Source organism: Stomoxys calcitrans, chromosome 4, assembly GCF_963082655.1.
Source record: "Stomoxys calcitrans chromosome 4, idStoCalc2.1, whole genome shotgun sequence".
NCBI classification, from domain to species: Eukaryota; Metazoa; Arthropoda; class Insecta; order Diptera; family Muscidae; genus Stomoxys; species Stomoxys calcitrans.
In genome coordinates, this window is record NC_081555.1 from 115,387,497 (window position 1) to 115,413,514 (window position 26,018).

The 26,018-nt window shown below is 39.3% G+C and overlaps 1 protein-coding gene across 1 annotated transcript in view; it reads left to right on the forward strand.

Annotated features, from left to right (window-relative positions):
• The first annotated feature begins 4,041 nt into the window (after window positions 1–4,041).
• The window catches only part of LOC106081968 (homeobox protein Nkx-2.3), a 44,125-nt gene continuing 22,148 nt past the window's right edge, over window positions 4,042–26,018 (forward strand). Inside the window, exon 1 of the mRNA XM_013244252.2 lies at window positions 4,042–5,543. Coding sequence (XP_013099706.2) covers window positions 4,655–5,543 — 889 coding nt within the window. The 5' untranslated portion in view covers window positions 4,042–4,654. The remainder of the gene's footprint in view (window positions 5,544–26,018) is intronic.

Sequence of the window (26,018 nt, forward strand, 5' to 3'; positions counted from 1 at the left end):
ATATATTCATGATCGTGGTAAAAATCTAAGACGATCTAGCCACCGGCATAGGATAGCTGTGAGCACCATACAGGCTGGAACATTGAAGTCCGATATGTGTGGTGTTCATTGCTGTTACGAGAAGCTTAGCTGCGAGCTACCGGGCGCGTCCACAGGTTGCGGATAGTGGAATGCTCCATCCGGAGTAGCTGCAACAGCAGTCGCGGATACTCAGCGGTATCGAGCGGAGAGTCTCAGTGAGAGGCAGGGTGGCACCTGCTCTTGCACAAATACTGAGTGCCTATGATGCTCGATATCACAAGGCGGGTTATTGGGGCCTTTAAATAACCAATTACCTACCAGTTCCCACGGCGACCGGTCCTTTGGACCGGAACGAGCTTGCTCATGTACAGGAGCATGATGAGGATCGCCACCTCCACATGCAAATGTGGTTACAACAACGATCTAGCCATGTCCTTCCGTCTGTCTGTTGAAATCATGCTACAGTCTTTAAAAATAGAGATAATGAGCTGAAACTTTGCACAGGTTCTTTTTTATCCATAATCAGTTTTAGTTCGAAGATGGGCTATATCGGACTCTATCTCTATATAGCCCCCATATAGACCAATCCGCCGATTTAAGGTCTTATACTCATAAGATTCACATTTCTTATCCGATTTTGCTGAAGTTTGGGACAGTGAGTTGTGTAATGATACTCGATATCCTTCTTCAATTTGGTCCTGATCGGTTCAGATGTCGATATAGCTCCATCTCTTGATTTAAGGTCTTGGGCCCATAAAGGCGCATTTATTTTCCGATTTTGCCAAATATTTGGGACAGTGAGTTGTATTACGCCCCTAGACATCGTTTTTCAATTTGGCCCAGATCGGTCAAGATTTCGATATAGCTGCCATATAGACCGATCTCTCGATTTAAGGTCTTGAGCCCATAAACGGCGCATTTACAAATTTGGGACAGTGAGTTGCGTTGGGCTCTTCGACATCTTTTTACAAGATCCGTCTAGATTTGGATATAGTTGCCATACAGACCGATCTCTCCATTTAAGGTTTTAGGCTCATAAAAGGCGCACTTATTGTCCGATATCGGCGAAATTTGGAACAGTGAGTTGTGTTAGGCTTTTCGACATCTATGCTTCAGACCGGTCTATATTTAGATATAGCTTCACCGGACTATGATGAAAAGTGGATTACGAATACGCGAGGTAGTGGGTATTCAAAATTCGAACCGGCCGAACTTAACGCCTTTTTACTTGTTTTTAGATTACTATTATGGGGGACAAAATTTCGCTAAAATCGCACCACCCATCTCCAAGATTTGGCGTTTGAAGTACCCCATTTTCACCATTATGCGTCATCTGGAATCATTATGCGTCATCTGTGAAAATTTCAAGAATATCGGTTCAGCCGTTTTTGAGCCTATACGGAACAGACAAACCAACAAACAAACAAACACAAATTGATTTTTATATATAAGAAAGACGAAGATTGGAGTATATTATATATATTACAACAAAATATGACCAATAGTTATAAGTTCAGTATGAACATAGGTCATCAACAAACTCTCTCCATCTAGCTTTATAGGTGGCCAAAGCCTTGGCTTGATGCCTCAATATATGGGTTGACTCCAACTCTCTTTTCGCACAGCGGATCCATGTGTTTCTCGGTCGTCCCCTCTTTTTCTGTCCTTGCGGGTTCCAGTCTAGTACATTTCTCACTATATCATCGCGCGGTCGGCTTTCGATATGACCCAACCAAATTCATTTTCTCTTTTGGATTACTACATCGTCAGGGGAAGTGTTTGTTATACCCTCCACCATAGGATGGGGTAAACTAATTTCGTCATTCCGTTTGCAACACCTCGAAATATGCGTTTGAGACCTCATAAAGTATATATATTCTTGATCGTCATGTCATTTTAAGTCGATCTAGCCATGTCTGTCCGTCCGTCTGTCGAAAGCAAGCTAACTTTGGAAGGAGTACAGCTAGTCGCTTGAAATTTTTCACAAATACTTATTAGTGTTGGTCGGTTGGTATTGTAAATGGGACAAATCGGTTCATGTTTTGATACAGCTGCCGGGGGGATAGGATATAGTGCTTATTGACATTTGTCTTAAATCTTGAATGGCAAAGTGGGTGGGAAAAACATTAGCCGGAAGTCGATTCCACATACGAACGGTTCGGGCGAATCAATTACAAACGTGTGTGAGTTCCTGGAATGTCTAGTATCCCTGACATACTTCCCTACATCAGTAATAAGAAAACGAATATCAGACGAACACACACCATGAAAGTACCGATAGAACAGCGCCAAACAACCCACATTGCGACGATGATGAAGGGGGGCAATCGAGTTGGATACCCCACTGTCTCCAATCAACGCCATCGCTCTCCTCTATACACGGCCCAGTAGCTCCAGGGATGATTTTGAAGCTCTAGCCCATACATGTGAATTGTACCCCATTTTCGGCCTTATGAAAGTGGTGTAGATGTTAAGAAAATCAGACGGAGTGAAATGATGCCTACACCGTTTAAGGATTTTTTTGCCCATATCATTGAGGAAGGACATCCGACAACTGTCCATAACCTGATATATTTTGTTTTAGTATGGCTTCCAACAACAGTGCCAAGTACGGTCTAAATCGGTTGATAGCCGTCTATAGCTGCCATATAAACCGATCTCCCAATTTGACACTCTAAGGCACTGGAGGGCGCAATTTGTGATCTATTTACCTGAAATTTTGGAGGTGGTATTTTTCTATGACTTCTGACAGCCATGACAAGTGCGGTCCATATCGGTCAATAACTTGATGTAACTCATATATATTGAAAAAATCATTCAAAGCACTTGACAAATGCGATCCATGGTGGAGGGTTTATAAGATTCGACATGGCCGAACTTAGCACGCTTTTAATTGTTCTTTTTTTGTAATTTTTCATTTGAAATACGGTTTACCCAGAAAATCGAAGTATTCGTCGTAGGCAACGATTTATAAAATCTTGGATTTTGCTCGTAGTCGTTTGTGTCAAGCTCCAAATTGTACAGCAATATAATAAAATAGATTTTACACTACTGGTAAAGATTCTGACTTTTGTATTATTTTGTTTTCCACCCTCAAATAGGCACTGATTAACCATTCTTAGAAGAAATCCAGGTCTGTTTTCATATGTCAGATGATCTCCGTCGGTATTCCATAGGGATCGGAGGCTTTTCTGCTTTGAAGGCTGCGGTCTGCATTTCTACACCTCAGCTATAAACATCCAATATTCCAATTTTTCCCATCGCCCAAAGAAATATTTTATTTATTAAAAATCTGCATTAAGCATTTAATGATGTTGTGTGGGTTTGTCTTCGCTTTGCATTCACGTTTTTCCGCGATTGCTATTCTGAGGATTTTTCCCAAAACATTTGCCTGTTGATAATTGAAAACTAATCGCAATAATACTAAGACCAATATTTTACGACCGAAATACAATGCTAATAATATAAATAAAAAATAGACCATCTGGCTGTAAGGCACTATGATACATTTATTTATAAATCACATTGGGGGATAGAGCACGCCTTCCCCATTCAAAAGAGACCATAAATTTACCCCAATATACCAATCAAGGCAATGAACAGCCAATAAGAAAAGGCATAATTCAAAAGTGATCATCTAAAGTGAGAACGAACGAATGGCAGAGAGAAAGAGAGCGAGTGAGAGAGGGTACGCACACCAAAGGCCCAAGAGATAATCACATATGAACTTCTAGGCTCATGTGTTGAAAGAGATCAACATAAAGAACTCAAATTGGGCAGAAGGAGATGGATACCTGGCAAATGGATGGGGAGATTTCTTTTGGCTTTGTGGTGTTTAACAGAAGTAAGAAATTCAATTTCTTGAAAAACAGAAAGGAGGTGTTGACGTTTAGTCTTTGTCTTCATGGTGGTGGTGTTGGTGTGGTGAGGTTGATGATTTTCTTTTTGCCTGTTGAATGCTGTGCACTTTTTTGGGGTTATTGAAAATAATTTCAGTAGTCAGTTGACTTTAGTATAGTTTAGTATTGCGACAGCAATTAACTTAATTAACTTAATTGTGTATTTTGCTAATTGATAATTGAATTAGTTTAACAGAAAAAGAGTGAAAAAAAATCGAAACGAAACGAAGAAAAAAAAAAACAAAACACCAATCAATTACCAACATATGGCAAATAGTCTTAAAAAACGGAAAACCGACACAAGCCACCGTAACCAAGGAAATTAATTTTAATTTTAAATAAAATAGTCATCGCCATCAACTAAAGCTAAAGATAAATAACCCTGTCTGATGAAACTGCCAAAGGCAAACTAAACAAAAAATTGTGTTGAAAACCCAACAAATTTTGTTAAAAAGTGATGCTGAATTGAATTGGCTTGGAGCAGCGCGCGCGTTACTTCCTTGCAAACCTTAGGAAATAAACTGGCTATGCTTTTTTCCGCTTGCGTGTGCCATTGCCAATAGAAACGTACAAATAGCACAGTGACAATTTTCTTAATTAATTGATACATAATTAAGTTATTTGCCGCTCGCAAGGAAATCCAATACTTATTTGTTAATTAGCCATTAGGCGAGCAACATTGATTTATTTATTTCGCACGGCATTTTGTGTTGGCAGCACGAGCAGCGACGGCAATGTTGAATTATACACACCAGCAGCAACAGCAAACACACTCACAACCAACAATGCCATCAATTATGGCCAGCTTGGTGGGCGATAATGGCAGCAGCACAGTGACATCTTCCTGTGATGCTAATGCAACATCTTTGGGCGAAAATGGAGTCCAGCAATTTTATAGCAATTCTTCACTTAGCCAACAGCAACAGCAGCAACGACATAGCCAAGGAGCTGCTCAGCAGCCTCCTGTCTCCTTGGCCTCCTTGACATCTGCTGTTGACGCAAACTGCTCTTCCCTGCAGCATTTACACTGTTTAGCCCACCACAACAATAGCAATTACGTTAACACATCGTTGGCAGCTACAGGCTTGGTGATGGTGCCGGCGGTGGTTGCAACGGCAAATTCTTCCAATAGCAACTCATCTCCTTCATTATCGCCAACAGCTGTTGCTGGTGCATCAGCAACCTCCTTGGCCCTTCACTCACAGCTGTGTGCACCAAACACCATTGGCAAGCCCTTGTCATCGCCCTCAGCCTGTTTGTCGGCAAAACTTTCCAGCTCTTTGACTTTGGCTGCTTCACCTGTGGCCACTGCTCCCTCAACCACCGGCACCATTCACAACACAGGCTCAGCCTATTCCTCATCCTTTCTGTTGGACAAAGGCTCGGAAAATGTGAAACGTTTCTCTGTCAACAATTTATTGGAAATAGCTGCCGTACAGGACTGCCATCAGCAGCATCATGGACACAATCTGATTGCAAGCAAATTGCAAATGCATCACCACCATCATCAGCATCAGCAACAACAACAACATCAGCATCTACACCTTGAACTGCAACAACATCAACAACAACAGTCAAATCAACAACTGTCCATCATTTCACCATCACCTGGGGATAATTTGGGTAAGTTTAGTACACACATTGTTTGTGTTTTGAGCGATTGTGTAAGTGTGCTTGGCAGTTTTTTTTTTTGGATGCCCTTTGGACTACGAGTACATAACGACAACGGGAAATGCAATTACATTTTGATTTTCCAACATTTCATCATTGTACCTTCATTCAAATGCAGCAGAAGCAGCATCATTCTGAAATGTTAAACAGAAATTGTTTCGAAAATGTTCACAAGGTTGCGGTTGTTAGCTGTCATCGCAAATAGTTGTGTCGGCCACATGCAATTGATATGGAGTTTTTAATGGCACAGCATATACGAAAATTGATCATTACTATGCGATTATTACACCTGGAAAAACAAATGTTTGGAAAAAACATACATAATGACGTAAGATGGATGGCAAACCAGTTTCCAATAAGCCATAGCTCATGAAACATTAAAGGGTAAAGTACTTACCCTAACACTTACTCAGAACATTATTTGTGGAAGGTGGAAGTAAAAGCGTTTCAAGTTCGGACGGCCCGAATCTTGGGAACCCACCACCATGGATTCTGCTAAAAACTTATGCAACATAAATTTGGTTGAAGGGTATAATTTTATTCCACATACCAAACTTCTGTTAAACCAGCAAAATTTAAAGCTTCTAGGGACCGAACAAGGGTGATCGAGAGACTGGTTTACCTGGGAGCTATATAAGGTTATAGACCGATTTGGACCGTATTTGGCACAGTTATTCGACACTACATGCAAAATTTCAGCCAAATCGGACAAAAATTGCGGCTTGTAAGGACTTAAGAAGTCAAATCGGGAGATCGGTTTATATGGGAGCTATATCAGGTTATAAAACGATTCAGACGGTACTTGGCAGAGTTGTTGGAAGTTTTAACAAAACACTATATGCAAAATTTCAGCCTGATCGGATAATAATTGCGCCCTCTAGCGGCTCGAGAATTCAAGATCCGAGATCGATTTTAATGGGAGCTATATGAGGTTATGAGCCGATTTGGACCTTATTTGGCAGAATTGTTGGAAGTAAAAATGAAATACCTGGTGCAACATGGAGGCCACCGTAGCACAAAGGTTAGCATGTCCGCCTATGACGCTGATCGCCTGGGTTCGAATCTTGGCGAGACCATCAGAAAAAATTTTCAGTGGTGGTTTTCCCCTCCTAATGCTGGCAAAATTTGTGAGGTACTATGCCATGTAAAACTTCTCTCCAAAGAGGTGTCGCACGCCGTTCGGACTCGGCTATAAAAAGGAGGCCCCTTATCATTGAGTTTAAACTTGAATCCGACTGCACTTATTGATATGAGAGAAGTTTGCCTCTGTTCCTTAGTGGAATGTTTATGGGCAAAAATTTGTTTTGATGCAATATTTAAGCCAATTCGGATTAAAATTGCGCCCTCTAGAGGCTCAAGCAGTCAAATCGGGTGATCGTTTTGCATGGCAGCTATACCAAAACATGGAGCGAGTTGGCCCATTTACAATACGAATCGATCCGCTCTTATAAGAAGTATTTGTGAACAATTTCAAGCATCTAGCTTTACTCCGACGGAAGTTAGCAAGCTTTCGACAGATAGACTGGCGGACGGACAGACATGGCTGAATCGACTAAGAATGTCAAGTCAATCAAGAATATATACAATTTATTAGGTCTCAGATCGAGATTTCGATGTGTTACAAATGCAATGACGAAATTAGTATACCCCCATCCTATGGTGGAAGGTATAAAAAGTCGTTACATATTTATGCACCAATGGTGTCATTATCATACACCGTCTTCGTTGAAAATATTGTCAACTTGCGGGGTTGATTTTGTGAACGCACTTTGTTGTTTCATGCAACGACTAGAGCTGGCAAACTATCGATAATCGCAAAATTCAATATTTACGATACTTCTATCGATACTAGTATCGATACTATCGGGCCGAACTTTAGGTGCCCATCACCGGGTATATATGTAAACCTCCTTTCGTCATACCACCGTAGCGCTGAGGTTAGCATGTCTGCCTATGACGCTGATCGCCTGCGTTCGAATCTTGGCGAGACCATCAGAAAAAATTTTCAGCGGTGGTTTTCCCCTCCTAATGCTGGCAACATTTGTGAGGTACTATCCAAAGAGGTGTCGCACTGCGGCACGCCCGGCTCCTTATCATTGAGCTTAAACTTGAATCGGACTGCACTCATTGATATGTGAGAGTTTGCCCCGTTGAGGGAATGGAATGTTCATGGGTAAAATTTACAATTTTACCTTTCGTCATAAGCCGATAAAAATACATTACTTATGCTCCATAGCAGCTATATCGAAATATGTTTCGATTTGTACCAAATTCGGCACGGACATTAAGTTGTCCAATAAATACCAGTCACTGATCAATTTTGCTCTATATTAGACTTTTTGGCAGCTTTATCCAAATATAGACCGATCTGAACCATAGAGGACATGGATGTCGAAAAGCCTTAAAAATGTCACTGTCCTAAATTTCAGCGAAATCCTATAATAAATGCGCCTTTTATATGGCCAAGACCTTGAATCGAGAGATCGATCTATATGGCAGCTATATTCAAATTTGGGCCGATCAGGGTCAAATTGAAAAAATATGTTGAATGGCCTAGAACAACTCACTGTCCCAAATTTCAGCGAAATCAGACTATAAATTCGCGCTTTATGGGCCAAAGACCTTAAATCTAGAAATCGATGTATATGGCAGCTATATTCAAATCTAGACCGATCTGAATCAAATGGAAGAAAGATGTAGAGTGACCGAACACAACTCACTATCCCAAATTTCAGCAAAATCGGACAATAAATGCGTCTGTTATGGGCTTAAGACCATAAATCGGCATATCGGTCTATATGACAGCTATATGTAAATATGGTCCGATATACTCCATATTCGGGTTGGATGTAGAGACCCCTGGCGTTTCAAATATCAACAAAATCGGAGAATAAATGCGCCTTTTATGGTCTTTAGACCCTAAAGATGAAGATCGGTCCGTATGGCAGTTAAATTTAAATTGAGCGTTATCTGGACCATATTCAGGACAGATGTTGGAAGTCTTGATACATCTCACAGCCTATATATCAGTCTTTATGGCAGCTATATTCAAATATGTTCCGATCTGGACCATTTTTGGTTAGGATATCGGTGGGATGTCACTATGACAAAGGCTCAAGACCCGCTAAAGGTTCAAGACCCTAAATCAACAGATCGGTCTATATGGCAGCTATATCTAAATATCATTATCTCAGTTTTTAACAGTAGCGTGATTACAACTGACGGACACACGGACAGACGGACGAACGGACAGACACACTGACATCGTTAAATCGTCGTCGAATTTTACAACGATCGGAAATATACATACTATGTAGAGTCGGAAGTGGACATTTCGATGTGTTAAAAAACGGAATGACTAAACGAATATACCCTCTATCTATGGTGGTGGGTATAACAAGTAAGAAAGCATTAATTTCGGCCGTGGCGAACTTTCGATAACCATCACCAAGGATATAGTTATTATCCTATTTTATTATAACTCTACTATATAACCCAAATGGGATAATTAACGCGCCGTTTATGTGTTTAAGCACTGAATCGGCTGATCCTGGGCAGAACTTTGGATATACCCCACCTCGGGTATATATATATTTGGAGGCTCAAAACAACTCACTATTTCAAATATCGGCGAAGTTGGATAATAAATAAAGCTTTTATGGGCTTCAGACCCTTTATCGGCAGCTACTCACTGTTTCAAATGCCCATTTAGGGGCATTAGAATCTTTATCGGTAGATCGGTTTATATAGCAGCTATATCCAAATAGGGTCCGATTCAAGAACTTAACCGTTCAAGAACTTAACCATCGTGCATGAAAAAGAATTATCTGTGCCAAATTTCAGCTATTTGTCTCAATTTTTGAAGGCTGTAGAGTGATTACAACAGACGGACGGATAGACACACGGACATCGTTAAATCGTCTTAGAATTTTACGACGATCCGAAATATACATACCTTGTAGGGTCGGAAATTGATATTTCGATGTGTTGCAAACGGAATGACTTAACGAATATGCTATGGTGGTGGGTATAAAAACAAGTATAAAGGCGTTAAGTTCGGCCGGGCCGAACTTTGGATCCCACCACCTCGGATGTATATGTAAATCACCTTTCGTCATAATCCGTTGAAAATGCGTAATTTATGCCCCCATAGCAGTTATATCGAAATATAGTCCGATTTGGACCAAGTTCGTCAAGGACATTGAGTGGTCTAATAAGTACAAGTAATTGTTTAATTTTGTAGATCAAAATATTGGTCTTTTTGATAGCTATAACCAATAAATGCGCCTTTTATGAGCCCAAGACCTTAATTCGAGAGATCGGTCTATATGGCAGCGATATCTAAATCTGGACCGATCGAGGCCAAATTAAAGAAGGATGTCGACTGTCCTAACACAACTCACTGTCCCAAATTTCAGCAAAATCGAATAATAAATGTGGCTTTTATGGACCCAAGACCCTAAATCGGTGAATCGGTCTATATGGGGGCTATATCAAGATATAGTCCGATATTACCCATCATCGGACTTAACCTGCTTATGGCTAAAACAAAAAATTGCAAAGTTTCAGTTCAATATCTCTATTTTTAAAGTCTGTAGCGTGATTTCAACGGACAGACGGACAGATGGATGGACATGGCTAGATTTTCTTATATTTTTACATGATTTTATCATAAAATATCTGCACTTTCGCCATAAATAAAGCTCCAACGTTTTTAAAAAACAAGTTTGCTTGTCGAAAAATTTCGTTTTTGACTAATGAATTACTTGTTTGAGTGTGTCTCTCCTAAACAATGCATTATAGAGAGAAATGAGTTTTATTTCGTGACTCCATTGCAAAATTCGAAATTTCACCAAAAATCGAATTTATGAACAAATTTGTATAGTGCAGAGGCTACACAAAACTTTATATTCCGATTTTTAAAGCAATTGGCAAATAGTTGTGCCTATTATGGGCTTAAGACATATACCGGGAGATCGGTCTCTATGACAGCTTTATTTAAATATGGTCCAATTCTGCCCGTTCAAGAACACAACCTACGTAACAGATGGGCGGACGGACGGACATCTCCAAATCATCTTGGAATTTTACCATATCGATAATATATATATATTTTGTAGGGTTCGAAGTGGATATTTCGAGGGAGCGACTAAATGAATATATCCCCTGTCCTATAATGGTGGGTATAATAGTAAAAAATTTTGCAGGTGTATCAATACAATTCAATTAAAAAAAATGTTTGCCTGCTACGAAATGCCTGTTTATGTTCATTAAATACACATGTATTTTTGAAAATGGACTTAGCTGAAATTATTTAAAAACTGTTTGAAAATGAAAATCAATAACAATTCAATTTGAGTGGACATTGGCATTGTACCAGTTAAAATCATGTTTAATGCTTTGAGATATAATTTTTGTAATTTTCAATTTTTGCCCATGAACATTCCACTAAGGAACAGGGGCAAACTTCTCACATATCAATGAGTGCAGTCCGATTCAAGTTTTAAGCTTAATGATAAGGGGCCTCCTTTTTATAGCCGAGTCCGAATGGCGTGCCGCAGTGCGACACCTCTTTGGGGAGAAGTTTTACATGGCATAGTACCTCACAAATGTTGCCAGCATTTTTTTCTGATGGTCTCGCCAGGATTCGAATCCAGGCGTTCAGCGTCATATGCGAACATGCTAACCTCTGCGCTACGGTGGCCTCAATATAAATTCTACCACAACTATAAAGGACATCATTATTTTAAACAGAGTCGAGCCTTTTTTGGCTGGAGTCAGAGTCGAGAAAATTATCTCGACTCCGACTGCGGACAAAGTAATATAAAAACGTTTCAAGAAAAGAAAAATACTTTCTTGCAAAAAAATCCGAAATTCAAAAAGTAAATTTCGTAGCAAATATGTCAACGTGCCCAAATTTACGGACAAAGCCTACGGAGCTAATAAATTGCTGGCGATTTGTAATAAAAAGAATAAACCGACCATTATTACCAACAGGCAGGAGGTATTTGATGTAACAGTTGTATCGGAAGATATAAGTGGAAGAATATGCGACTGGGAAGTGTTGGTTGACCACAGTTTCTCTGATAATCGGTATATTAGTTTTAGCCTTGGGGAAAATATTGCAGAAGTGGTCTCTCAGCTAAACACAAGAAAGGCGGACTGAGATAGATTTTGGCACATATTCTGCTTGACTATCGCTTTTAGGCCAGAAAAGCAAATGGAATCTGCGTAGGATACAGACATAATGGTCAAGCGGATCACGAAGGCCCTCAGTGACTCGCATATGTTTGCATGTCCTCTCAGCACGAGAGCATGCTAGCATAACCTGTTATAGCAAAAATATTTGCTATAACAGCAAAGAGTATACTGAAAAAATAAGATTCTAAAAATGTTTTAAATAATTTGAAATTTAGTTGGACTTGAAATAATTCATACAATCGAATATTGTCCGGCTGCAGACCATAGGGTTATCTGTTTCTATTACAAAAAACCCTTGTTTTTAAAGATAGACAAAAAAATGTGTTTTTTGCTTTGTAAAGGCATTTGACTGGTCAAGAAAATTATGTCCCACCAAAGTTTAAAAAAATTCTTACCAAATCCGACCAAAGCCTACCATATGTTCAACAAGCCAAAAATGTGGTTTTTATACCCTTCACCGAAGAGTTGGACATTTTCATCATAATCAAATTTGTCGTTATAGTCACATACGATCTAGACATGTCTGTCCGTCTGTTTGTTGAAATCAGTCTACATCCTAAAGTTCAAAAATGGTCTACATCTTAATATAGCACCCTTTTATACCGATATACCCATAAGAAAAGTCGTGTTTTTGCCCTGATTTCAAGGAACAACTGTGCCGAGTTTGTATAAGGCGTTCTCCCGTTTTAAAAGTTTGAAAGACAAGAAATGAGCTTTTACTACCAAATTTCGCCGCGATCTGGCCATAATTGTATGCAGCTGCAGATGCCCCATTTTCCGATTGAGGGAATTGAACGCACAAAATCCGCAAATCTTACCCAGAATTTGCCAAATTTGGAAGAGATCCTTCAACACTCGTTGCAGTTACAGTTAATATCAGAACTTACGCCCTTTTTGCTGAAATTTTAAGTAGTAGGGCCCCTTGTAACAGTATTTGGCTCCTTAACACCCATGGTTTTATTCTGCACTTTAAACGAATACACAAAAACAAGAAGTGAAATAATTTTTAGTTATCCCCAGCGATTTTTCACCAATTAGCTTGGTTTTTATATGTTGGAATAACCTACCAAGCGAATATAAACCTACCAATTGTGGTAGCAACCTACCCAAAACGGCAACACCGATTGGGACGTCAAATAAAACTTCTCATGCAAAAATTTATAAAAATCAGACCAACATTGTGGCTTCTGGAATCTATATTTAAATCTGAACCGATTGTGTTTAAAATCAATGGCGTTCGTCCTTGGACCAAAATAAAAGACATGTGCAAAATCTCTTGACAATCGGAAAATAAATGCAACCTGTACTTTGATTAAAAGAATACATGGACAGACGGACGGAAATCGCAAAATCGAATCAGGAAGTGATTTTAAGTCGATCGGTATACGTTCAATGGGTCTAGCTATTCTCCTTCTAAGCGTTGCAAACAAAAGCTCAAAGTTTTAATACCCTGTACCACAGTGGTGGTGCAGGGTATAAATATTCATGTATTAGCGTACTAGCATCCCGGTGGTCCGCTTTGCTGCCCCCGTTTTTGATACCCCTTTTTAGTGTAGGACTTCCAAAAACCTAGGTTGTCACTCAGATTATATGATTATGATTCTAATAATTGCGTATAAAATTTAAGAAATCTGTCTCCTTCTGTAAAGAGAGTACCAAATAATACCAAAAATATCAATACATCGGAAAAACAAGTAAAAAGGCGTTTAGTTCAGCCAGCCGATCTTTGGATACCCACCACCTCGGCTACATATGTAAACCACCTCTCGTCAAATACCTCATGCCCCCTAGCATCTATATCGAAATATGTTCTGATTTGGATCAAATACTAATAAGAACAAGTCCTTGATCAATTGTGTATAACAAAATATTGGACTTTTTAGTAGGTATATCTAAAAATAAACCGATCTGATCCATATACGACACGGATGTCGAAAAGCCTAACATAAGTCACTGTTCCAAATTTCAGTGAAATCGGATTATAAATTCGCCTTTTATGGGGCCAAGACCTTAAATCGAAAGATCGGTCTATATGGTAGCTATATCTAAATCCAGACCGTTTTAGGCCAAATTGTAGAAATACGTCGAAGAGCATAACACAACACACTGTCCTAAGCTTCGGTGAAATCGGACAATAAATGCGCTTTTTATGGCCCCAAAACTTTAAACCAAGAGATCGGTCTATATGGCAGCTATATTCAAATCTGTATCCGTCTTGGCCAAATTGAGGGGGATGTCGAAAGGCCTGACGAAACTAATTGTTCCGAATTTCAGCAAAATCGGACAATAAATGTGCCTTTTATGGGCCTAAGACCTTAGATCGAAAGATCGGTCTATATGGCAGCTATATCTAAATCTGAACCGATCTGAGTCAAATTAAGAATAAGGGTGTCGAAGGCGCTAACGCAACTCACTATCCCAAATCTAAGCAAAATCGGATAATAAATGTGGCTTTTATGGGCCTTAGCCTTAAATCGGCGCATAGGTCTATATGGCGGCTATATCAAGATATAGTCCGATAAAGCCCATCTTCGAACTTAACCGGCTTATGCACAAAAAAAGAATCTGTGCAAAGTTTCAGCTCAATATCTCTATTTTTAAAGACTGTAGCGTGATTTTAACAGACAGAAGAACAGACCGACGGGCATGGCTAGATCGTCTTAGATTTGTCGCATTTGTTGTTCGATTTCGCCAAAATTTGTTAGGCCCTTGGACATCCTGCATTCGTTGTTCGATTTCGCCAAAATTTGTTAGGTCCTTGGACATCCTGCTTCAATTTGGATCAGATCGGTCTAGATTTGGATATAGCTGCCATATAGATCGATATCTCAAATTAAGGTCTTATGCACATAAAAAACGCATTTATTGTCCGATTTCGCCGAAATTAGGGACAGTATGTTGTGTTATGCCCTTCGTCATATTTCGGCGATTTGGATCGGTTCGGATTTGGATATAGCTGCCATATAGACCGATCTTTCGATTTAAGTTTTTGGGTCATAAAATGCGCATTTATTGTCCGATTTCACCGAAATTTGGGGCAGTGAGTTGTGTTAGGCTCTCCGACATCCTTCTGCAATTTTGCCTAGATCAGTTTAGATTTGGATATAGCTGCCATATAGACCGATCTCTCGGTTTATGGTTTTGGACCCATAAAAGGCGGATTTATTTTCCGATGTCGCCGAAATTTGGGACAGCGAGTTGTGTTAGGGCCTTTGCCATGCTTCTTCAATTTGGTCCAGATCGGTAGAGATTTGGATATAGCTGCCATATAGACCGATCTCTCGATTTAAAGTTTTGACCCCTTAAAAGGCGCATTTATAATTCGATTTCGTTGAAATTTTATACAATGACTTATGCTAGGCTTTTCGACATCCGTATCGTATATGGTTCAGATCGGTCTATATTTGGATAAAGCTACAAAAAAGACCAATATTTTGTTCTACAAAATTGAAAAATGACTTATACTTATGAGACCATCTAATGTCCGAGCCGAATTTGGTCCAAATCGGACCATATTTCGATAAAGCTGCTATTAGGTCATAAATTATGAATTTTTTATCGGATTATGATGAAAGGTTGTTTGCATATAAACCCGAGGTGGTGGGTATCCAAAGTTCGGCTCGATCGAACTTAACGCCTATTTACTTATTTATAATTTTAATAAGAAAATCAAATAGAGTAAATGTTTTGTACGAAGTCAACTCTTGAAATTCACTACAACGAAATTTTTCAATTAAACTCCCTATAATTATCCTTTTCCTAAATATTTCACATTTTTGTCTTATATCAATCAAAATAAAACCTTTGAACTTGTGTGAACACTTTAAGAAGATAATGTCAATACATTTTACCCCTACTTCAGTGTTCCTATTTATTTTTTGAAAATCCGTCCATGTTATACATTTGAACTTACGATGATCATCAGCAGCATATCAATTTCTCCAATTCAAACAACAAATAAAAGGAAAAGTTGGAAATGTTACACATACGTCAAGCGTTTGTGGTATTCGTGACAATCCCGACACTGTCGACATGACATTATGTTAATTTGTGTTGACAGTGGCGGCCGCACACAAGAAATGGGGGAAAAAACTCATAAAAAAGAAAGAACAGTCCACAGCTATCGCATTGTGATATGGCTCGAGAAAAATGAAACATATGGTCATAGAAAACACAAATATCTGTGGAATAGTTTCAGAAAAGGATTTTGGATATCAACCGAAATGTTTAGGATAAAAAGCGAGGACATTTATTTTTTATAATTTTATATGAAAAAAAAAATAAACGTGCTAATTTCGGCCGGGCCGAATCTTGGGAACCCACCATCATGAATTCTGCTAAAATGTGGGAGCTATATCTAGTTATAGACCGAATTGGACCGTACTTAGTGCAGTTGTTGAGAGTCAGAACAGAATACTATATGCTAAATTTGAGCCAAATCGGATAAAAATTGCGACTTGTAAGGGCTCAAGAAATCAAATATACCGAATTAGACAGAACATGGTATAGTTGTTGGAAATTTCAGCCAAATGGGTCAAAAATTGCGGCTTCCAGGGCCCCAAGAAGTCAAATCGAGAGATCGGTTTATATGGGAGCTATATCTAAAACTGAACCGATATGGCTCATTTGCAATCTCCGTCGACCTACATTTATACAATATTAAGTATCTGTGAAAAATTTCAAGCGATTAGCTCTACGCTCTACGGCTAGTTCGACCCCTATCGTGATTTCGACGGACTTTGTAACTTCCAACAACTATTTAGAGTTTGGTGTGAACAGGTCAATAACAAATTTGCAAATTTTCCCGCGAAAACTCCATTAAATGGTCTTTTCACATATCAATGAGGGCGATACCCTTTTACGAAAAGTTTCTACATAGCTGCTATGCCATTTACATGGCATAGTACCTCAAAAATGTTGCCAGTCAGGGTATAACCACCGCTGAATTTGTTTTCAGATGTTCTCGTTAGGGAAATGCTGCTGCCAGAGTCACAGTATTGAATTGACGGAATTGCCATCAAAACTAGAGGACAGAGTGGGCCTGGGATCTACATTGAAAGCCCGGGGTCTGAGATCTCCTATCAACTGCATGACCATTACACGATCCTGCTGGCAGATTTCCGTTCGATCACAAGTGTAAACATTGGACAGTAAACTGGCCATCACGACAATAAGGACCAGCACGGTAAGGTCACGAACAGTGTTGGAAAGTTAGAAGGAGATTAACGCCTTCTTTCAGGATGGCAGAATCCGGGTCATAGCGGAGTAAGGGGGAATGAAAGAGCAGACGATTTGGTAGTGAAGACCATAGGACTGCCGTCAATAACTTGATTAACCCGAAGACTTTCGGATCGACGCAGTCCGAGTTAAGGGCGTGATTGACGAACGCGCATGTAACACCATGGAACAGCGAAACGATCGGTAGGACTGCAAAAATCCTATGGAAAAATCCGGATCGTAAGAAGACGAAGCCTTTACTGAAAGGTCAGTATAGATTTCGGTATCTTAACGGGAGACACATAGGAGTACGAGCTCAAATTGGAAAAATTTTGCCCATGAACATTTCACTAAGGAACAGGGGCAAACTTCTCACATATCAATGAGTGTAATCCGATTAAAGTTTAAGCTCAATGAAAAGGTGCCTCCTTTTTATAGCCGAGTCCGAACAGCGTGCCGCAGTGCGACACCTCTTTGGAGAAAAGATTTACATGGCATAGTACCTCACAAATGTTGCCGGCATTAGGGAGGGAAAACCACCGCTGAAAATTTTTTTCTAATGGTCTCGCCAGGATTTGAAACCAGGCGTGCAGCGTCATAGACGGACATGCTAACCTCTGCGCTACGGTGGCCTCCAGGACTACGAGCTCACTAATGCAAAATCAGTACGACAAGTGATAGCATGTGGCATGTGGGGAAGATAATGAGACGTTGAAGCATTTCCTACGTCGTAGCCCGACTTTCGCTGCTAACACGCACCAGTACCTAGGTGGGGATCTAATACCAGACATCATCAAATTTAAGGAAACAATTAAGAATTTTGTAAGTTGCACGGAATTCCTAACTTAGATTTTTTCCGAGGTTTCTTTTTATACCCTCCACCATAGGATGGGGGTATACTAATTTCGTCATTCTGTTTGTAACTACTCGAAATATTCGTCTGAGACCCCATAAAGTATATATATTCTTGATCGTCGTGAAATTTTATGTCGATCTAGCCATGTCCGTCCGTCTGTCCGTCCGCCCGTCCGTCCGTCTGTCTATCGAATGCACGCTAACTTTCGAAGGAGTAAAGCTAGCCGCTTGAAATTTTGCACAAATACTTCTCATTAGTGCAGGTCGATTGGGATTGTCGGTCCATGTTTTGATATAGCTGCCATATAAACCGATCTTGGGTCTTGACTTCTAGAACCTCTAGAGTGCGCAATTCTGACCCGATTGGAACGAAATTTTGCACGACGGATCCCCTCATGACCATCAACATACGTGTTTATTATGGTCTGAATCGGCCTGAATAGCCTGATACAGCTCCCATATAAATCGATCTCTCTATTACTTCTTACTTCTTGAGCCCCCAAAGGGCGCAATTCTTATTCGAATTGTGGTCCGAACCGGACCATATCTTGATATCGCTCTAATAGCAGAGCAAATATTTTCTTTTATCCTTTCGTGGCCTAAGAAGAGATGCCGGGAAAAGAACTCGACAAATGCGATCCAGGTGGAGGATATATAAGATTCGGCCCGGCCGAACTTAGCACGCTTTTACTTTTTAGTCATTAGAGCACACAACAAACCGAATGCTGGTTTAAATGTATGCCAATAGTGGACGGATTAACATCCGCACTTTTTTTAACTAACCTAACCTGGAAATCTTTCAGATTCAGATCATAGTTCAGAACAGAATTCCTTGTACCAAGTTTCAGTCAAATCGCGTGAAAACTGAGGATTCAAAAAGTCAAATTCACATGGGTTTATATATCGATTCAGATTTTATTCTAAGTCAAAGCTGGGTATCGGAGGCTATATCCAAATCTGAGCTGATGTGGCCCATTTGTAATCCCCGAAGACTTACATCGATTGGAAGTATCTGTGCAAAATTTCAAGCGAATATCTTAATTCTTCCGAGGGCTATCGTGATTTCGACAGACGGACGGACATGGCTAGATCGAATATGAATGTCAAGACGATCAAGAATATGTTTTTATAGCATCACAGGTCAATATTTCGAGGTGTTACAAAAGGAATAACTAGATTAGTATATCCCTATACTATGGTGGTATGCATACAAATTTAACATTAAACACAAATTTCAAGATGAATTTCAACTTAACCATAATTTCAAGGCCACACACTGTTAATTTACAAAATGAAGACGTGCAACAAACTTGCAAAGAGAACTCTTCAGTTGTTTTCCTTTCTGTTTGAAGGGAGAAATGAAAGTAAAACCGAAAATCAGTGAAAATTAAAATAGGGACTCCATAAAAAACAAAAACAACAACAAAAAATGAAGGAAAGAAAAACTAAAACTAAGAAAGAAAAACAGAGAACATCATCATCACATGGCATAAGCAGACACTGAATATACGTCCTTAGCCCATGAAACTTGTAAATGAGTAGATGGTATCATCGTCTCTGCATTGCTGCTTCATCTAAAGTTGGTGGCAACCGAGTGCAGTAGCAACATAGCTGCCGCAAGAGCAATAACAGCCCCACGAGTTCTGTTAAAATCATGTTGCATCTACAATGTCGCTCTTAATTTACTTGAGTTGAGTGGAACATGTGCAATCATGCAACTCAAGCTGTATCCTTTTCAAAATAAAACTTTTTTGATAAGTACCTCAAAAAAATAAAAAAAAACTAAGATGTTTGCGCGGCATACTCAACATTTACTGTAGGAACAAGGGCTACTCCAGAATATCATCATCATCCTCATTGTCACCCATGTAAGGGTATGTGCTCAATGTTGTCGTGTTCAATGGATGAACGGATGTATTGCATTCATCCATCCTATCATCTATTCAACAACAGCAGCAACAGTTGCTCCTATAGCAATGGAGGAGTGGGAAGGAGGGCGCTTATGGGGGAGCTAAAATTACAGTGGAATGAAAGAGAGATATTTTTCATTTTTTAAGTTGGTCTGGAAGGAAACATAGGCTATATAATTTTTTGATATCGGGAGGGGGGGGGGGGGCGGACCCTTACCCCAAAAGAACTACCAAAAAATAAAAGTGGAGCGATCGGTACAATATGAGATTCAAATGAAAGGTATTCAAGAGAAGAGTACGAATTTTATAATAAAAGTTGGGTCCAAGTACCTGGAGGGCCGCCCCAGCCCCAAAATCCCTTAAAATTGGTTTATTTGAAGATCATGACAATACGGGACTCAAATGAAAAGTATTCGGGAGTAGGTTACGAATATGGTCAGGAAGAAGACAAAGAAAAAATTTGTTGATATTGGAAGGGGCGGAACCTCCCCATTACCCCAAAAATACCACACAAAATCACAAGTGGACCGATAAAGACAATATGGTTATCAAATGAAAGGTATTAAAGAGTAAAATACGAATATGCTATTAAAAATTGGGACCAAGTACCCAGGAAGTCGCCCTAACCCCAAAATGTCTAAAAACAGACAAATTTTACGTCCATTTCAATATGGGGCTTAAATGAAAGGTATTCGGGAGTAGATTACGAATCTGGCATACAAAATCAGATCGATGTATAGGGGGTCACCCCACCCCCTAAAAACTCCCCAACTGGGCATATGACCCATCGTGACTATATGGGACTCGGTTTGTTCGTTTGTTCCGTAGAATCAAAAAAAAGGAAACATAGGTTATATACTTTTTGGATATCGGATGGTGGCTGACCCTCCTCCTTACACCAAAAACGCCACCCAAAACCAAAAGAGAACTGATGGGCCCAATATGGGTATCAAATGAAAGGAATTGGAGACTAGAAAATGAAAATCATATTAAATTTTGGGTCCAAGTACCCAGCGGGCCGCCCCAACCCAAAAACTCCTCTAAACAGAAATATTCGACGTTCCTATAAATATGGGACTCAAATGAAAAGTATCCGGCAGTAGATTAAAAATATGTCAAAAAAATTAGGTCTAAGTAATGGGAGGTCGCCTCATTCCTAAATACCCCCAAATGGGCATATCAGCCGACCATGGCTATATGGGATTCAAATGAAAGGTATTTGGGAGTAGATTTAAAACGTGACATTAAAATTTGTGTTCAAGTCAAGGTGGCTCTTTTCCTCCTAAAAATACGTCGAATAGAATAATTGATCCATTACGGCAATATGGGACTCAAATGAAAGGTATTTGTGAGTAGAAAACTAATTTGATATCCAATTTTGGGGGTACGTCCTAAATCACCCCTTAAACTGAACTTTATCGCTGAATATAGCAATATGGGGCTCAAATCAACGGTATTTGGGAAAAAAGAACGAGTTTGAAATTTATCTTTAGGGCAAAGTGCCAGCGGCCTCCAAAACACCCTCCAAACTGTTCATACTTACCGACCATGACAAAATGGGGTTCAAAGTAAAGGGATTTGGGAGTGGACATGAATTTGATATCCATATTTGAATCGAAATGTCTCCCCTTAAAAACACTTCCTACTACCCTAATTTCAAAAATACCAGATCTCGGAGATTGGTAATGCGATTAGTACAAAATTTTTTGCACTCTGACAATCACAAAAAAACCATGGTTCCTTTTGTTGGGGACGGGTGCAGCGGGGACAGCCCAAAACCCTCCAAATGGATATAAAGACCAATCACGGCAATATAGAGCGATGTGTTTGGGGAGCCGTCCCACTTAAAATACCTCCCTATTATATAATAGCTATTTGGGTGTAAATTTATTGATTTTCGGGAAATTTATATGAATTTTCGGGACAAAGACCCTGGGGTCCACCCCACCTTCAAACTCAACTTTTTTACCGATTATGCCATTATGGGATTTATGCGAAATGTTTCTGAAAGTAGGGCACGAATCTTTTATTTACTTTGATGGCCAAGTGACCACCCCCTAACCCGAAATATTTACCAATACAGTAATATGGGGCTCAAAAGAAAGGCATTTGGGAACAGAGTAAAAATTTTCCCGGAACCGAGCAGGGTAAAACTTTTCATACATCAATGAGTGTTTTTCGATTCAAGTTGAGTTTATCAACGATAAAGGACCTTTTTTTATAGCCAAGTCCGTACGATGTGCCGCAGTGCGACACCTCTTTGGGGAGAATTTTTTACATGACCATGCATGGTATGGTAACTCGCAAATGTCGCCAGCATTAAGAGGGGATAACCACCGCTTTAAATTTTGTCCGCAATTCCGCCGGAATTCGGAATTTTGGGAAGATTCACCAATCTTCCCAAAAATGTGTGCAACGCTTTCCTCGACGACTTCCAAAATATCCATAAAGTTTGGATATAAATCGGTTCAGATTTAGATATAGCTCCCATATATATGTTTTTCCGATTTTGAGAAATATCGGAAAAATCATCCAAATCGGATGAAAAATTCTCCTTTTATAGGCTCAATGCTCTATATCGGGAGACCGGTCTATATGGCAGCTATATCCAAATATGGTCCGATCTGGACTATATTAAACAAAAGACTTTAGAGGGGTACGGGAACTCGCTATGCAAAATTTTAATGAAATAGGATAGAAAATTCTCCTTTTATATTTTTGTTGCACAATATCGGGAGATCGGTATATATTACAGCTATATCCAAATATGGTCTGATCTGTACCATATTTGACAGGAATGGGTGGGGGCGGGGGGGGGGGTCTACCAGAATTCGGGTAATAAATGGATCTTTTATGGCCTCAATACCCTATACCGGGAGATCGGGTGGTCGGTCTAAGGGCAGCTATATCCAAATATAGTCCGATCTGTACCGCACTTCACAGAAATGTATAAGGGTCTACCAGAACTGACTGTGCCGAATATCATCGAGATCCGATGAAAAATGACAAATTTATTACCTTAAGGCTTAAAGTCTGAAGATGGGTCCATATAGCGGCTAATAAAGCGGCTATAACTAAAATCCGACTTTATGAAATGAGAAGGTCAGGTTTAGAAGACGTTGTAAAAAATTTCAGCTAAATCGAATATGAATTGCGTCCTCTAGAGGCTCACAAAGTCAAGACCCCAGATTGGTTTATATGGCAGCTATATCAGGTTATGGACCGATTTGGACCATACTTGCACGGTTGTTGAAAGTCATAACAAAACACCTCATGGAATATTTCAGCCAAATCGGATAGGAATTGCTCCCTGTAGAGGCTCAGGAACTCAAGACCCCAGATCGGTTTATATGGCAGCTTTATCAGGTTGTAGACCGATTTGAACTATTTCTAGTACAGTTGTTGGAAATCATAATAAAAGATCTCATGCAAAATTTCAGCCAAATTGGATGAGAATTGTGCCCTCTAGCGGCTCAAGAAGTCAAGATCCTAGATTGGTATATGGCAGCTATATCAAAACGTGGACCGATATAATCCATTTACAATTCCAACCGGCTTACACTTTACTCTTTCGAAAGTTATGGTGCTTTCGAAAGACATACGGACGGACAGACGGACGGACATGGCTAGTTCGACTTAAAATGTCATGACGATCAAGAATATATATATTGGGTTGCCCAAAAAGTAATTGCAGATTTTTCGGTCGGCCAAATCAAGTTGATAATGGCCAAATCAAAGCATTAATCGGTTTGGATCGTCATGTAACATGTAAGAGAGAAGTTAAATATACCAAAATCAACCGCTCATTATCACATAAAAAGTCTTGGACTGGTGAAAAAGCTTGATATTTGGGTACCACATGTATTGAAAGAAATTCATTTAACAAACCGAATCAACGCTTGTGATATGCACCTTAAACGCAATGAATTCGATCCGTTTTTAAAACGAATCATAACTGGAGATGAAAAATGGATTGTTTACAATAACGTTAGTCGAAAACGATCATGGTCCAAGCATGGTGAACCAGCTCAAACCACTTCAAAGGCTGATATCCACCAAAAGAAGGTTATGCTGTCTGTTTGGTGGGATTGGTAGGGTGTGGTATATTTTGAGCTGCTTCCAAGGAACCAAACGATTAATTCGGATGTTTACTGTCAATAATTGGACAAATTGAATACAGCCATCAAGGAGAAGCGACCAGAATTGGTCAATCGTAAAGGTGTCATATTCCACCAGGACAACGCTAGACCGCACACATTTTTGGTCACTCGCCAAAAACTGAGTGAGCTTAGCTGGGAACTTTTGATGCATCCACCATATAGCCCTGACCTTGAATCATCAGACTACCATTTTGTTCGATATTTGCAGAACTCCTTAAATGGTAAAACTTTCGGCAATGATGAGGCTAGAAAACCGCACTTGGTTCAGTTTTTTGCAGATAAAGGCCAGAAGTTCTATGAGCGTGGAATACTAAATTTGCCAGGAAGATGGCAAAATTTTATCGAACAAAATGACAATTATATATTTGATTAAAGTTCATTCTAAGTTTTATTTAAAATGCATTTACTTTCTTTTAAAAAATCCGCAATTACTTTTTCAGCAACCCAATACTTTATGGGGTCTTAGACGAATATTTCGAGGAGTTACAAATAGAATGACGAAATTAGTATACCCCCATCCTTTGGTGGAGTGTATAAAAAATATTTGCGTTGCTATAACAACAATATGTTTAATTTATTTATTTTTTTTTTTTATTTTCATTATATGCGCTCATTACCACAGTGCAGTGACGTTTTCTTCCCCATTTCAGTTTTCTTCCGTCGGGGGAATAGTTTTCAACTTCAGCTACAACAGATTGTGGATTTTCCTTCGTTTTCCTCTTTCTTTTTGAACAAAAAACCAAGCAGAACCATAGCTCTGACTGATTGTCACCGAATGGCTATAAAATCAAAGAGTTTTCTTTTGGCTTTTGGGGACAATTCTGTGATTTTGGAGGGTGCTGCTGTTGTGTCTGCGTGTAAACGAAAGGAACTCCATAAAAAAAGAGTTTTATTTTTTTAAGTGAACCTCTCTTGGGAGACAATAAATTGTTTTTTATTTCTTCTGTTGCTGCTGCTCGGACGGTACTTCGTTTTTTATTTAATACAATATCTGTGAGATTTGTCTTTCGAATTTGATGGGTGGCTCTGGGGTGGAATGGCATAGGATGGATGGTGGCAATTGATGATTGTTGACAAATTGCCATCAATTGTGGAGTGACAGATTTATTTCATGGTGACAATTGTGTAAATCGCACGATTGTTTTTGTTCTCTTCGGTTTTTTCTTTAGTTTTATACAAGGTTTTATTTTAAATTTAGTTTGAGGGTTAGAAGGGGGGAGAGAACAACAAAGATATCGATTAAATAATTCCTCTGAGTATTCTTTTTTATGGTATTGAAGCGTTTTTTTTTGTATATTTTCCCTTTTTCAGCATCTGTTGAGCATTTTTTACTTATTTTGTTCTTTGTTGCTTTGCTGAATTTATATTGGAAAATGTTAATTTTATTTTGGAAAAATGATTGAAAAACGGGGGAAATTAAAAACCGTTAAACTTAGTCAAGTCTGAAAAAATTTGGGTGCTGCATGCAGTCGGGTTTAAATCAAAAATATTTAAGTCAAAATGAAGAATTGTGTAGTGTAACCAGCAATCAAAGCACAAGCCGTGATCGGGAATAAAAAATCGACTATAGCAATTCAACTATGTGAAGGATCTTACGAAAACTTGTGAAGGATGCTTAACTATCCTTGCTTAATTGCAAGGTTAGGTAAGGATAGATTTTAATGGGTTGCCCAATTTCGGTGAGTTCACTAGGAGGCCAGCTAGCCCCATTGTGGTACCCTGGAAAGAGAGAGAGAAGAGAAAGAAGATGTAAAGAAGGGAGAACGGAGATGGTATGCATGTCAATTTTTTATGTTTTAGGCTTTCCAAAAGTTGTAAATTTCGAAAACGTCAATAGCAAAGCAAATTTGCCCATAAATATTCCATTATGGAATAGGGGCAAACTTCTCGCATATCGACGAGTGCTGTCCCATTCAGGTTTAAGCTCGTAAATGTCAAATGCTTGTAGAAAACATGTATAAGGTAGTAAACGTCATAAACCTTCTGTCGATACTATTGGGTTGCCCAAAAAGTAATTGCGGTTTTTTTAAAAGAAAGTAAATGCATTTTTAATAAAATTTAGAATGAACTTTAATCAAATATAC